At 52.4% G+C, this 15,350-nt stretch overlaps 1 protein-coding gene across 1 annotated transcript in view; it reads left to right on the top strand.

The window, feature by feature from the left end:
• Positions 1-498: 498 nt before the first annotated feature.
• FHAD1 (forkhead associated phosphopeptide binding domain 1) overlaps positions 499-15,350 on the top strand; it is an 85,601-nt gene continuing 70,749 nt past the window's right edge. The window contains exons 1-2 of the mRNA XM_084875292.1: positions 499-646; positions 1,969-2,075. Of these exons, the coding sequence (XP_084731418.1) occupies positions 1,983-2,075 (93 nt within the window). The 5' untranslated portion in view covers positions 499-646; positions 1,969-1,982. The remainder of the gene's footprint in view (positions 647-1,968; positions 2,076-15,350) is intronic.

Here is a 15,350-nt window from a genome sequence, read left to right as displayed (position 1 = left end):
TCCACCCCTTACCTCCCTCCCCCAAAACCCTCACCCCCCATCCTCCCAAGAAGTGTTGGTCCTCCCAGCTCACTCTGTTTCCTCATCTGCAACAAGAAGGACAGGGATGGAGGGAGGGCAGAGGGGATTAACCTCCAGGCTTCTCCTGGCTCAGCTCCATCACCTCTCACCCCTGCCACCCCCCACCCCCACCCCCAATCCCACCCCAACGCAGCCAGCCTAGGAAGAATTCTTGAGTCCGCTCCTTTCTCCCTGTAAAACCTTGGGACATTTCTGTGAACTCTGAGCCCCCGTCTCCCCATCTGTGAAATGGGGCCGAGGCCCCCTAAGTGGCCAATGGCGGGGGATGGGGTGGGGGGGTTCCTGGAGGCGTGGTTGGCACCCCTACTCCACGCCCGCATTCCCAGCGCACCGCCCAGGCCACGCCCCTCGCCCTTCCGGGCCACGCCCCTCGCCCTCCCGCCCGCCCCCCGCGTTGCCATGGGGACACGCGTACACAGGCCGGGCGGGTGCGCGGGGCGCAGGCCTCCGGCTGGAGAATCCGCGGGAGCGTGGCCGGGAGGCCTCGCCCCGGAGCGGGCCTGGCGCCTCGCGAGCCCGCCAGGCTGTGGGCGGAGGACGGAGTGCGGCATCTTCCTCCGGCCAGGTGAGCGCGGCCGCGAGGGGCGGCGGGCGGAGACCTGGCCGGCCCGCCTGTGAGGTCAAGGGCTGCGGTGTCCGGGAGGGGCCGGGCCCCGCCCCAGCCCTCTCTGATCCAGACCCCGGTCCGAAGGAGCACCCAGAGGAGGTGCCCCCACCCAGCCCTTCCTACCTGGGTGCGGTCTCCCACCTGCCCTCCGAGGTGGCCCCCATGGGAGCTTCACAGACCCTCTTTGGCACCACCTCTCCGATGTCCTGTGGGGTACAGCTGGGATTAGGGGGGTCCACCTTAGGTTTTCTGGATTTCCCAACAGCAACACCCAGGGGTAAGAGATCCCCCTTACCTGGCCTCTCTGAGGACCTTCCACGCCGCCCAGGCCACGGAAGGCCTCGTAGCCCTCAGGAGAAACCCCGTGTCCGCTGCCCATAAGTGGTCAGGGGGTGCCCATGCCTGAAGCTCTCTCCTCTTCACGGTGGCTGGTGCTCCCTGGCTCTAAGAACGAATTTTCCGAGTTGAACACATTCGATTACTTTCTACGGTGTTTTCAGGCCAGGAGAGGGCTGCGCAGGGCAGGACTCAGGTGAAGTGTTATCCAACCAACCCCAAAGCTAAAGAGAGAGAATTTTTAAGCTTTTCCAAAAAGCCATGTAGAATAGTCACTAAGCAGCAAATGAGGGTAATTACTGCTCAAGATTCCTAGGCTGGCCCTCTGCGGGCTCGGAGGTGTCATTGTGTATTTTCATTCATTCGGCCACAGTGTTGACTGAGCACCGACTATGTATCAGGCCTTGCTCCAGGCAATGGGTAGGGGGTAACAAAACTGTCAGGAACTTGGAAGGGGCTGTTTTCCCCCTGCTTGCAAGCTAACGAGATAGCCTGGCCAGCTGGCAGATCCTGGCAGAAGACAGGAGACCCCGGGGCCGGAGACGGGACCTGACTACTCTTAGAATGGACAACAGGCAAGCGGCATCCTATAATTGGGATCGCGTCCGTCCATTTGTCCACTTGCACCTCTGCTGACTTCTCCTTTGAGTAAGGTGATCAGACGTCCCACTTTTGGGGGGACAGTCCCAATTTTTAACAATTTGTCCCGCATCCCACGGCGTTTTAGAAAAGTCCCGAATTTTAAAAAATAAAATCAGGACTTCTTTAAAACGCCGCGGAACGAGGGACAAATTGTTTGAAATCGGGACTGTCCCGCCAAAAGCGGGACGTCTGGTCGCCTTACCTTTGGGCAGGACGGTGTGTCCCATTCAATCTGAATAGGGTGTGGGGTGATCGGAGGAATGCCTCTTTCTAACCGGTTTCTTTCTGAACACCTCGTCCAGGAAAAGCAGAGAGTATGAAAGCCTATCTAAAGAGCGCCAAAGGCTTTTTTGTCCTGAACAAAAGTACGACGATTGGAAGGCACGAAGACTCAGACCTGGTTCTAGCGGTAAGAAGCCGTCCGCCCCGTTCCCTCGCCCCCTCCAAAGCCCCGGCGGTTTTGTGGACTCACATCTCTTTTGAAACGTAACCTCTGGCCTTCCAGCCACATTTCCCCTCCGTGTGCTGCCCACAACCCCTGGCCACACGTGCTGGGTTTCCGCAGGAAGGGTAGTGAAAACGTGTGGGGCGCCCTGACTGGTTTGGCTCAGTAGGTAGAGTGTCCGCCTCCAGACTCAAGGGTCCCAGGTTCGATTCCGGTCAAGGGCATGTACCTTAGTTTCAGGCACATACCCAATGGGGAATGTGCAGGAGGCAGCTGATCGATGTTTCTAACTCTCTATCCCTCTCTCTTCCTCTCTGTAAAAAAAAATCAATAAAATATATATTTTTTTTTAAATAAAAGAAAATGCGTGAGGCAGGGCTACAGTGTTTGGACAGGTTCAAGCCTTGGACTGATGAGAGGGCACAGTCCTCTCGAGGCCACGTGCAAGTCCCAGCATGGAGGGTAGAGCCCTCTCAGCACAAAGATAGCCAACAGCTGTAATTGTAAGTTTGAGCCTATGGTCCAAACTCGTGGCACCGTATGCCCAGTGGTTGGCAGACTGCGGCTTGCAAGCCACATGCGGCGCATGAGCTGTGGTATGCCGCTCTGCTGCCTAATGAGTTTGCTGCCCACTGACCTAGACTCTCCATTCCAATAATCACAGGCTGTTGTGGTTCCTTGTGATTAAGCCCCTATCCCAGTGGTCGGCAAACTCATTAGTCAACAGATCGGCAATTCGCTGACCACTGGCCTAAGTGCTATAGGCTGCAAGTAAACAAAGCTTGATCAGGTGCATGTAATTGAGTAGGATTGGAACCCATGAGAATGTTATAAACATCTTGACCACACCCTTATGTTGCCTCGTGGCATTTGTTACAAAATAAAGACACGGCTTGTAGTCTGTGGCTCTGTCTCTCCATCAGAGAAGCAGCATCCCACCAAGACCCAGCTTTCATTCTCTTGTCTGTCTTTTCTAAGCCTTTCAGCTGCCCCCCTCAGAGTCACTGACCCAGGCTGAGCTGGTATGGCACATATGGCTCCCTGGGGCTGAGCATGCCATGGCCGTGCCAGCCGCCACAAAAACTAGCATGTCCCACGGCATTTGCTGAACTTGTCTGCAGATGTCCCATCCATTGTCCCCTCCCCAGCAGCCTTGTGGGCGGTTTGCAAGGTGGGCATGGAGCTGGTGCTTTGACCTTCCCCTTCTCAGGGTATGACAGCCAGAGCCACCGGAGTGCCCAGCCTGGGCAGTGGCCTCTCGCCCCTACCAGAGGTTTTGCAGACTGTGGTGGGCCCCTGGGAGCCACAGATCTCCAAGAAATCTGTGTGGCCTCAGCATTTCCTCATTTCAGTCCATTCTCTGAATTGGCTGTGGTTTGGTCCAGAGCCTCAGCTCCTTGACATCCAAGGAAGCTGGGATAAAGAAAGGAGTAATAGAAACAGTGGCTTTGAGCCTTTTTAACTACCCAAGAGGGTTAAAATATGGAAGCAGAAAGAGAAATACAACAGAATTCCTTTGTAACTGTGAAAGGCATATTTCTCTGAGACCTGACTCAACAGATTTTCTTTTAACTTTTTATTTTGAAACTAGAGGCCTGGTGCATGAAAATTCCTGCACTGGAGGGCGGGGGGTGTCCCTCAGCCAGGACTGCCCCCTGTCCGGGTGCCCTCAGGGCCAGGAGGCGACCCAGCGATCAGGGGAAGGAATTTCCCCTCACACCTCGCTCTGCCACTGCCAGCAGCGCAAGCCTTGGCCGGCCCTGGTTACCTGAGCCTCGGGTAGCCCCTGCACCACGTGCCTGCCACCCCAGGGGTCTGAGGGTACTGGGTGCCACCATCTTGTGGCTGTGGGCACTGCCATCTTTGAGGGTGGAAGTCAATTAGCATATTCCCTCCTTATTGGCTGTGAGTGCCGCCATCTTTGTAACAGTGTGAGGGTCAATTAGCATATATCCTCTTTATTAGAATCGAACCTGGGACCTTTCAGTCTGCAGACCGACGCTCTGTCCACTGAGCCAAACCGGTTTTGGCGCGTGTTTGGTTTCTAAAGAAACTGCCAGGCCGTTGTCCAGGGCGACGGTACCGTTTTGCATTCTCCCCTCCCCCGCTCCCTCCTTCACCCCCCGCCAGCAGTATATGAGACACAGTTTCACTGCATCCTCACCAGCAGGTACTATTATCCCCGTGTCTTATAGCTGTGTTAGTGCGTAGTGAGAGCTGATCCCGGTTTTAATTTCACTTCCCACACGGCTAGTGATGCTGAGTATTTAGTGCTTGGGTGCCTTCTGCATATTCTCATTGGTAAAATGTCTCCTCATGTCTTTTGCCCATTTTCTAATCAGATCATTTGTGGGGTATTTTCCTATTGCGTTTTGAGAGTTCTTTCTGTATCTTAGATATGAGTCCTTTGTCAGAGGTATGGTTTGCAAATATTTTCTCCCTCCCGGAGTCTGTCTCTTCATTCTCTCCACAGAATATTTCACAGAGCAAACATTTTAAATGTTGATGAGGTTCAGTTTATCATTTGTATTTTTTTTATAGACGCTGGTTACAGGGTCCCCATGCTCTCGATTCTGAGGATTCTCTCTTATGTTTTCTTCTACAAGTTTTGTAGTTATATGTCTTATATATAACTATATGAACCTTTTTGAGATCATTTTTTGTTTATGTCAAGTTTTATTTTTATTACACGTGGGTATCCAGTAGCTCCAGAACCATTTGCTGAAAAGACTGTTCTTTCTCCATTGAATGGCTTTTGCAACTTTGCCAAAAACCATTTGGCCAAACTGTGCGGGGCTGTTTCTGAGTTCCCTATTGCATCTCATTGATTCTGTGTCCATCAATCTACCAATATGACATGGTCTAGATTATCGTAGCCATATAAGCCTTAAATCATATAGAGTGACTCTGCCCACTCTATTCTTCTTTTACAATTTTTAAAAACTATTCTATGTATTTATTTTGCCTTCCCATATAAATTTTAGTAACAAGCCTGTATATACAAAATACCTTGCTGGAATTTTTATAGGAATTGTGTTTAAACCTCTATATCAGTGTAAGAATAATTGATATCTTTACCATGTTACCTTCCACCCACAAACATGGTACGTCTCTCCATGTACTCAGGTGGTCTTTTATTTCTTTCATGCGTGTTCTGTAGTTTTCAGCATACCAGTCCTATACATTTTTGTTATACATTTACTCTTGTTCCTCTCTCTCTCTCTCTCTCTCTCTCTCTCTGATTATAAATGGCATTATATTATTAATTTTGGTGTCCACATGTCATTGACAGTAAACACAACGGATTTTTTATGCTTGTATGGTACCTTGCAACCTTAACTGAACTTTCTAGAAGGCTTTTTATAGATTTCCTAGGATTTGATACCCATACAATCATGTCATCTGAAAGAAAAGAAAAGAAAAAAAAGGAACAATGTCACTTCTCTGAGAAAAGGAGAATGGAATGCCTCTAATTTTCCTTTCTTGCGTTATTGTGTGGTCCAGCACTTCCAGTACTCTGCTGAAAAGTGCTTGCTTGTTCCCAATCTTAGCGGGCGGGGGCATCCAGACTTTCTCCGTAAATGGGATGCTCACTGTAGTTTTTTTTTTGTAGATGCTCTTAGAGAAAGTCCCCGCCTTTGTTCTTAGTTTCCTGAGAGTGTTTATTATAAACTCAACATGTTTAAAAATAACTCAGTGCCCCCCCCCCCACCAGATCCTCATCCCTGTGGCCATCTCCCCACAAGGACACAGAACATCTGTTGAGTGCCCAACGGGGGGGGGGGGGGGGGGGGGTGAGAAAAAGAAAAAAAAAACTTCCAGTTTCTCCTTCATCACCACGGGACAGAGACGGTTTTAGGTGGTCTTATCTCCCGTCCGGCTGTCATGGAGACGGGGAGCTCTGGTTTGAATCTGACGGCGATATGAGAAAACCGTGGCAGTTTTCAAAAGCACAGGCTCCGGGGGTAGACAGGCCTGGCTCTGAATCTCATTAAGGCCACGTTCTGGCCGCGTGACTTAGAGCGAATTAATCGAGTTTATCACTCTGAGCTCGTCTCTCCGTCTCCAAACCACTTACCCCATCACAGGGCCGCGGTGCGGGTTCAGACAGACATGCAGGTACAGAGCCTGCTTCCCTGCTGCTACATAAAGACACCGAGATCGTTATTACTGTCTCAGAAAACAAACAGAGACAGAAGAATCCTCAGAGGTGACATGCGAATCCACCGATCCTGAGTTGTCTGGGAGGGGGAACTAATGAGGACAGTTGTCACGTAGGCAGAAATTGTGTATAAACAATAATTGACTGTGTCTGCCCCTTGGGCGGAGTTTATTGACGGAGAAATGAGCTGCCGGTGCAGTGGTGCGGGCTCAGCCTGGCTCCGGGGAACGGGTGATGCATGAACTGCCAAAGGTTTGGTGAACAAACCTGACGGGCGTGTCTGTCTGCTCCTAGACAAACCCTCTCCTCCCGGAGCGTCGGTGGATTCGGGCGAGGAGATCTGATTTGAAAAGGGATCTGGGGACACGGGTCCGTTTTGACAAACCGAAACCTGCACACATGTCAGCGTTCTCCAGTTTTTATAAAGCGGGACGGGGTGAACCTTGCCCCCGTCTGCCGGCTTCACTGGCCTTTTCTGATTAGAAGAGTCACCCTTGACCAGCTGGAGGCCACCCTGAGGTGCAATTCCACAGGCAACTTACCGTCGCCAATAAAGATAAAATAAAACAAATAATTGAATGACATTTATAGCTGCCACTAGAAGCCATGCCACTAACTAAAGTTCAGAAATGTGTGTTAACAAAAGAGGTGTCCTTGACGTAACCCCGAGGTTACATCTCGCAAATAAAAATAAAGAATAGATTGTTTGTTTTATTCACTTGGGTAAATCCCAAAGGACAGGCAGCGATGCTTCTAAAGGTTGAAGTATCATTTGTGAGGCTGACACGGGGTTTTGATTGTTGATATCACACAGAGTGGGCGAAAGTAGGTTTACAGTTGTGAGCATGCAAAGTTGCGTTTACGCTTGTATTATGGCTTATCGGTTATTGTGTTATTTTCCGTTCAAACACCTGGATACCTACTTTACCCCCCCACCCTGTTTTGAAATCATCCACCTTTTTCTGATCATGAAAGGTGGTTACATGCTTATTGGTTTTTAAAAAACTGGAGGGAAAGCCACGTGTTAGGAAGAAAAAGCCCCTGGTAACCATGCGGCTCAGAGAAAATCGGCGTTGGGATTTGCAGGGGCTGCGCCCCAGGCCTTGTCTGTGTCCGGTAAGGGTCTGATTCCCTTCCAGGAAGCCCGTGTGTGCCAGCTCAGGTATCGCCCTGGTGTCGCTCCTCATTCCACAAATATTTACCCGGAGCCTCAGCTCGGAGGCAGTCCCGGGACACAGCGCTGGCCTGGCCCCATCGGGCAGGGTCCCCGCAGTCAGGGTCCCCGCAGCCAGGAAGCGGCGAGGAGGCAGAGATGGGAGTCACAGGTCCCACGGAGGCCCGAGGAGCTCCCAGCCGACACCGCGGCTCCCGGGGAAAGAAATGGGGAGGACAAGGAGGGCTTCACCGGACCAGGGAGGAAGGGGGTGGCATGTGCAAAGGCCCTGGGGCCAAAGAGCATGTTGTGAGTCTCAGGGGCGGAGAGAGAAAACCGGTGTGTCCAGAGCAGGAGCGGGGAGGAGGCGGGCAGAGAGGAGGAAGAGGTCTCCTTAGCTGGAGCGCTTTGATCTCTATCGGGAGAGGAATGGCAAGAAGGCACTGGAGGATCGTGAGCAAAGGGGAGGGCTGTGTTTTGAAACGACAGTCCTGGCCGCCGTGTGCAGGCTGGCCACCGGGGGCTCAGTCAGAACCTCCCCCTGCCCTTCCGCACGGCTGGAAAGCCCCGCCCCTGCTCATCTCGGGGCTGAACGTTGTAGTTTGTCATGTACATGGCCTGACGTGGCGCGTGAACTGTAATTTGTAGAGGGGGATGTGGCTGTTGTTTAAACTGCCGAGGGAGGGGCTTGATTCCTCTCTCGGATGAAAGAACCCTGCAAGCCAAGGGTGGTTGGATTTTTCATCTGCGGAAAGGTGCTTGTTAAACATGAGCCCAGACATGCTGCCCCCGAGGAGGGGGGGTAGGGATGAGACCTAGGGACCCTCCCGTTATGTGCTCCCCTCGTTCAGGTGGTGGCTGTGGGGTCCCATGGAGGTGTTCCAGGAGCACACTTTGAGAACCCCATGCTTCCTCCCTTCTGACGTGGGCGCTCCCATTTGGGGGATGTGTGTGAGGGTGTGTGAGGGTGAGGGTGAGTGTGTACACTCTCTCAGTAAACTTTGGGGGAGGGAAGAAGGGAAGGTTAAGCAGTGGAGCACTGCCAGGCCCTGCCCCCTCCCCAAGAACTCACCTGGCCCCGCACCGGGGAGGTTTCAGATCTCCTTGACCCCCAAGCTCTCGGACCACCTCTGTCAGCACAGTGCTGTGGCCAGGAGGGCGAGGAGGGAGGGAAAACCAGGGGCAGAACCCACAGGGGGTGGAATGCCCTGCCTGCGCCTCCATCCTTGGTGGGCAGTCCCACTGCCAGCTCCTCCCTCGTGGCCGGGACCACCTCCCTGGCCTGTGTCCGCCCCTTCCCACCTGGGCTCGGGGGTTGTGGAGTGAGACTGACCTAACACACACACTAGAACCCGTGCAGCTCGGTGGCCCTGGCCCCGTGCCGGGCGCCTGCCAGGCCTGGGCCGCCCTGGAAAAAGGACCATCGAGCCCGTGTCATAACCTCGCTTATGGTTATGACAAAAGGCCGCTGTGGCCGGCCCGTTTACGTCATTTCATGGACGTGGGGGCTGTCTGCTGTGGCCAAGGGCGTGTACACCTGAGCTCCGAGGGGTGCTGCCAGTTACCTCCCGAGGTTTACAGGTGTTTTAGCCCAGGGGTTGGCAAACTCATTAGTCAGCAGAGCCGAATATCAACAGGACGATTGAAATTCCTTTTGAGAGCCAAATTTTTTTAACTTGAACTTCTTCTAACGCCACTTCTTCAAAATAGACTCGCCCAGGCCGTGGTGTTTTGTGGAAGAGACACACTCAAGGGGCCAAAGAGCCACAGGTGGCTCACGAGCTGCAGTTTGCGGACCACTGTTCTAGGGTCCCGCCAGCGGTGACATCTGCTCCGGAACCGCCCCCCACCCCAGCCTAGTGTGTTGCCCACCTCTCAGGTCTGGGGGGGTGAACCGTGGTGCCCTGTCACTGTAATTCGCGTCTCTCTCGTTACCAGGGAACCTGCATTTGAGACGTGAGGTCTGGACGTGGACTCTCACCCCTCAGTCTCTGGGGGACACCCACAGAAAGCAGCAGGCCTGGGGGCGCAGCTCCCGGCTCCCCTCCGTGCGCTCACAGGCTCGCCTCCCACCAGGGTTCAGCCCCACGTCCCCCCCCAAGCCCCCCCAAGGGGGCCTCCCAGGGACCTCACAGCCCCTGGGACTGGTTCTCCCCAGTGGGCCCAGAACCGGTGTCTGGAAACCAGCTGATGTCCGCAGCCGGCGGGGTTTCCGAGAGGACAAGTTCAGAGACAGGGCCGGAGTGACACCCTCTCTCTCATTCTCGTGGTAAAAGGCACGTAACTTGGGATGTACCGCCTTCGCGTGGTCAGCGTGCTCACCTCAGAGGCATTGAGTTCGTTCCCGTGTGGCACAGCCTCCCCACTCCTCTCTGGCACGCGGTCACCTTGCAAAACCGAAACTCCGTGAACCGCTCACCCCACACCCTTCCCCCCCCCCCCCCGGCCCGGCAGCCGTCCTGCCCCCCCCCCCCCCCCCCGCACAGGCTGGCCTGGGCGCTCCTCATAAGCGGGATCACCGTGTCTGTCCTCTGTGGCCCTGCGTCACGCAGCCAGCGTCCTGCAGGTCCCCGAGCCATAGCGCCTGTCACAATGTCTCCTTCCCTCCGAGGCTGTGGGCTGTGCCGTGTGTGCAGCCACAGGCCCATACCCCGGCAGCCGGGCGCCTGGGCCGGCCCCACCTTCCGGCTGTTGTGAGTGCTGCTCTGGGGGGGAGAGGGGTGCGAGTCTCTCTCCAAGCCCCCGCTTTTAGTCCTTTGGGGACACCCAGACGTGACCTTGCTGGGTCACACGACGACCTTATTTTTAATTTTTGAGGCACTCGCTCTTTTCCAGAGCAGTTGCTCCAGGGTCCGCCTCCACCCCGGGGCGCGGCCGAGGCCACGGGCACTCGCTGCCTGGGCCGCTCAGGGTGCCCGGGGGGTTGGACAGCAGCCATTGCAGGGATGTTAGGGGCACGTCCTGTCCTTCTGCAAACAGCCACAGCACACACTTACAGACGGCGTGATGCGTCCTGCGTGTTTTAACATATATGCTGTGTATGTTCTATATGTGATTTACAGACTTTTACCCTTGCGATAATCCCATGGGGTAGGAACTACGGTGATCATTTTTATACGCTCATTTCACGATGTGGAAATGGGGCTCAGAAAGGTTCGGTATCTTGTCCAAAGACACACAGTTGGGAGGTGCGGGGGATGGGGGGGTGAGGGGGGAGGAGACCGAGTTTCAGATTCTAGGCTGACTCAAAGCTTCTGAAGAAAGAAGCTTCCTTCTTTGGGTGTGAATCTAGCTTTGGGGAACAACTAAAAACCGAAACATCCGAAATGCCATGTGAGTTAACTGAGATCTTAACCTTAATGACATGGAAAGTTTCCTGTGATCCTCCTTCACTCAGGAATGGGCGCGGTGCCATCTAGTGGGGGCCTTGGGTAAGGAGGAGATGTTGGCTGGGTGCCCTGCGTGGAAGAGGCCCCAGCCTTGACCCTGTCCCGGGACAGAGCAGACCAAGCTGGCCTGCCCCCATAAGGAGAAGCCGGGGGTCTGTCAGGCATAGCCGGCAGGACAGACCGCCCAGGTGTTGGAACCCCAGGTGCCGAGGCCTGGAGCTGTTTGTGATCATTTGGGCGGAAGAAAAGGGCTTGATGGTATGGTGGTGACAGCGCGTTGTGGATGAAAAAAAAAAAAAAGGAGGGGGGGAATCTATGAAAAGTCACCTCCCAGAGTGACCTGGTCGTAACCTTCAGACGGGGTCATGGTGGGCGGTCAGGCTCAGGGGAAGGTTCTCAGCCACCCTGGCCCTCGTTCCGTGCGTCCAGGCAAGCATCCCCAGGAACCCCAGGAGTAGGGCTCCCGAGAGAGTACTGGCCCCCGAGAGAGCACTGAACCTCGATGGCCTGTCGTCAGATCCCCCTTCTCTTCTCCGCCCTCCCTGTCAGCTCCCCGACGCCCCCCTCCGCCTCCAGTGCATAAAGGAGCTGTAAAACTGCCTTCTCTGAGCTCTGGAAGTTTCCGTGTGCTGGGCCATCAGATTGCGGGCCGGGACTGAAGGCCACATGCTCGTGCTGCGCAATCCTTTTTACTTTCATTTATTTTTATTGAGGTATAATGGACCTATAACATTATATTAGCCTCAGGTTTCCAAAATAACGATTTGATATATTTTTTTATGTGTTGCAAAATGATCACCAGAGTAAGTTTCGTTAACATCTGTCACACCTTTTTTCTCGCGATGAGGACTTGGAAGATTTGCTCTCTCAGCAGCTTTCAAAAATGCGATCCAGTGTTAGTAACTACAGTCTCAGGCTGGCATCGCATCCCCACGACCACTTACTTTATAACCGGGGTCTGTGCCTCCTGGTCCTCTTCACCCGTTTCACCCACTGCCCTCCCCGCCACCCCCCGCCTCCGCCAGCTGCCAGTCTGTTCTTGGTGTCTCTGAGCTCAGGCGTGTGGGTTTCTAAGATTCCACATGTAAGTGACATCATACAGTATTTGTCTTTCGCTGCCCGACTTACTTTCCTTATTATAACGCCCTCAAGCGCATCCATGCCATTTGCAAGTGGCAAGACTTCCTTCTTTTTGGGGCTAAATAACATTCCATCATATGTGTGAGAGTGTGTGTGTGTGGGAGTATGTGTGTGTATTACAGTGTATGTGTGTGTGTGTGAGAGTGTGTGAGTGTGTGTGTGTATGAGTGTGTGTATGAGAATGTGTGTGTATTAGAATGTATGTGTATATGTGAGAGTGTGAGTGTGTGTGTGAGTGTGTATGTATGTGTGTGTGTGTATGTGAGAGTGTGTGAGTGTATGTGTGTGAGTGTGTGTGTGTGTTTCGATGTTGTTGAATTCACTTGCTAGTATTTTGTGAGGCTTTCCTGTCAGTGCTCATAAGGGACATGTCACCCTCTGAGCCTCGCTTCTTCGCCTATAAGACTAAGACGGGATAATGACAGAGCCCCCTATAGGGCTGTTGTACAGGTTAGATAAGAGAATGTACGCAGTGCTTCAGCGGGTAGCTCACAGAAAGCCCTCACAGTACATTAGCCAGCAGTACCGATGACGATGATGAAGGAAAAGTTTACCTCACAGGCCAGCGGCCGGAGGGAGCTTATGCATTCAGCCTGCGCTTGCCGCAGGGCTCTGTCCAACGGCGGCCTGTAGCCATTCTCCACGTAAGCGGGGGAGCAGTGGTATTATGGGGGGGGCGGGGGGGAGCCCCCTCTTGGCCTAGCACTGGCAGAGCTCACCCCATTGCATTCAGAATTCCTGCTGCATTGATTTCTTAACGATGGCCTGGCAGCTTTTAGGGAACTGAAAGCAGTGAGGCCTGGGAGGAGAAAACGCAAAACAACACAGAGAACTTGTCTGCGCTGGGTCATCGCAGGCTCACAGCGCACAAAGGGCGGGAAAGGCGACGAAGAAGTCGTGGGTGGCACTTCCCAAAACACTAACGAGTCCTAAAGTGCTTTAAAGTGCTTTTTAGAACTGTTTCAGGCTTACAGGAAATTAGCAGTCAGCACAGACAGTTCCCATGTATCCCCTGGCTTCCCCCTTACCAGCATCTTGCGTGGGCGTGGTCCATCTGTTACAACCACCACGGAGGCATTATCATTAACTAAAGCCACAGTTCACACTGGGGCTCACCTTGGTGGTGCACATCCTGCGGGCTCGGACACATGTATAAGGCATGTACCCCGCATTTCAGCACCAGAGTCCTCTCACTGCCCTGAAATCCTGCGTTTCACCTGTTCACACACCCCCACCCCACCCCCGCCATCTCCACCTGAGCCCCCGCAACCACGATCTTCTCACTGTCTCTCTGGTTTTACGCTTCACGGAGTTAAAACCAGACAGTCTATAGCCTTCGCAGATTGCTGTCTTGCACTAATCAGTGTGCATTTACGATCCCTGCAGGTGTTGGTGGGCTCGATAGCACAGTTCTTTCTAGCGCTGACTACGTCCCACTGTGTGGAGGGACCCCAATGGGTACCCCAGTCATTAAAGGAAATCTCGGTTGCTTCCAGTTCGGGGCAGTTATGAATAAAGATGCTATAAATGTGTGCCCAAAATAAATGAGTCTTAAAACTGGACAATAAAAAAAACCCCAACTTAAAAATGGGTGACATCTTCCCAAAGCAGGTGTGCAGATGGAAATTTATATATGCAAATGAGCATGAGAAAATGCGAAATATCAGATATCACTAAGGAATTGAAAATAAAATATGGACTGCCTCTTCGTTTATGTAGATCCTTGATTTCTTTCATCAACATTTTGTAGTTTTCTTCAAATAGAACTTGTACATATTTTTGTTGGATTTATACCTAAAGTACTTCATGGTTTTGGTAATAATGTAAATGGTGTTGTGTGTTTTTTGTTAATCCTCACCTGAGTATATTTTTTCCATTAGTTTTTAGAGAGTTAAAGGGTGGGAGGGAAGGGCCAACCTTGAGGGGAGAATATCAGTGTGAGAAAGACACATCAGTTGGTCGCTTCCTGCACATGCCCTGACCAGGGCTGGGGATTGAACCTGTAACACAGGCATGTGTCCTTATCCAGGAATCGAACCTGTGACCCTTCAGTGCACAGCCTGATGCTCTAACCACTGAGCATGCTGGCCAGGGCAATGGTGTTGTGTTTCGAATTCCAGTTGTTCATTGCTGGTATATAGGAAAGCGAGTGACTTTTAAATATTAACCTGTATCCTGCAACCTTGCTAAACTGCTCATTAATTCCAGGATTTATGGTGTTGATTCTTTGGAATTTTCTGCGTAGGTACATACACATTAAGGATTATTCTGTCTTCTTGTCCCTTTATCAGTATACTAGAGGCCCCATGCATGGATTCATGCACTGGTGGGGTCCCTAGGGCTGGCCTACAGGGATCGGGCCCAAACCGGCTCTCTGATATCCCGATGGGTCCCGGATTGCGAGAGGGCACAGGCCGAGGGACCCCACTGGTGCATGATTGAGGCCTGGGAGGTACCATGGGAGGGCTCCAGGGTGTGTCCAGCCCTTCTCTCCCAGTCCTGACCCCAGCAGCAAGCTAACTTACCAGTTGGAGCATCTGTCCCCTTGTGGTCAGTACACATCATAGCAACTGTCTGCCCCCTGGTGGTCAATGCATGTCTTAGTGAGCTGTTGAGCGGCCTTAGCAAATCATTAACATATTATACTTTGGTTGAACGGCCGCTGTCTGGGGTCTTTTTCTCCTGGGGAAATGTCATCACATCAGGACCCATCATTAGATAAATTCTGACAAGCTTTTAAGCAGCAATAGAAATAATTGATCACATGGGGAAAATTTATTGTACATCAAGATTTTTTTAAAAGGTAGTTATTAAACTTTTCTGTTTGGCATGATGTCAATTTTGTTGAAACGTCTTAAAAAGATTGTAAGCAACTTTTTTTAAAGCCTGGAAGGCTGGGAACGAGTGTTGTCAGTTCCTGCCTCCTGGGGATGGGGCCCTAAACCAGTGGTCGGCACACTCATTCGTCCACAGAGCCAAACATCAGCAGCACAACGATTGACATTTCTTTGGAGAGCCAAATTTTCAAAAACTTCTTCTAACGCCACTTCTTCAAAATAGACTCGCCCAGGCCGTGGTATTTTGCGGAAGAGCCACACTCAAGGGGCCAAAGAGCCGCATGTGGCAGCGGTTTGCCGACCACTGCCCTAAATGATTCTAATGTCGTCTGTGCATTGCTCTGGTTCTCGTTTCCTGCAATATTAGGAAAAACGTTATTCTAAAAATGAACAGAACGAACTGACAGACAGTTCTGACAAAACCTCCCTTGACCTTAACTTACCCCATTCCATGAACTTGGCACCACTTTCTTTGCAAGAAAATGAACAGTTGTCACTAGCCGACTGACCCTCTGGTTTGTGTGTGGGCCGGTTCTGCTTCCAGTCCCGCCATTTGCA

This window comes from Pipistrellus hanaki (assembly GCF_964339955.1).
Source record: "Pipistrellus hanaki genome assembly, chromosome: 2".
In the NCBI taxonomy this organism is placed as follows: domain Eukaryota; kingdom Metazoa; phylum Chordata; class Mammalia; order Chiroptera; family Vespertilionidae; genus Pipistrellus; species Pipistrellus hanaki.
Note: the sequence above shows the minus strand (reverse complement) of the source record. Positions and strands in the feature narration are given on the sequence as shown.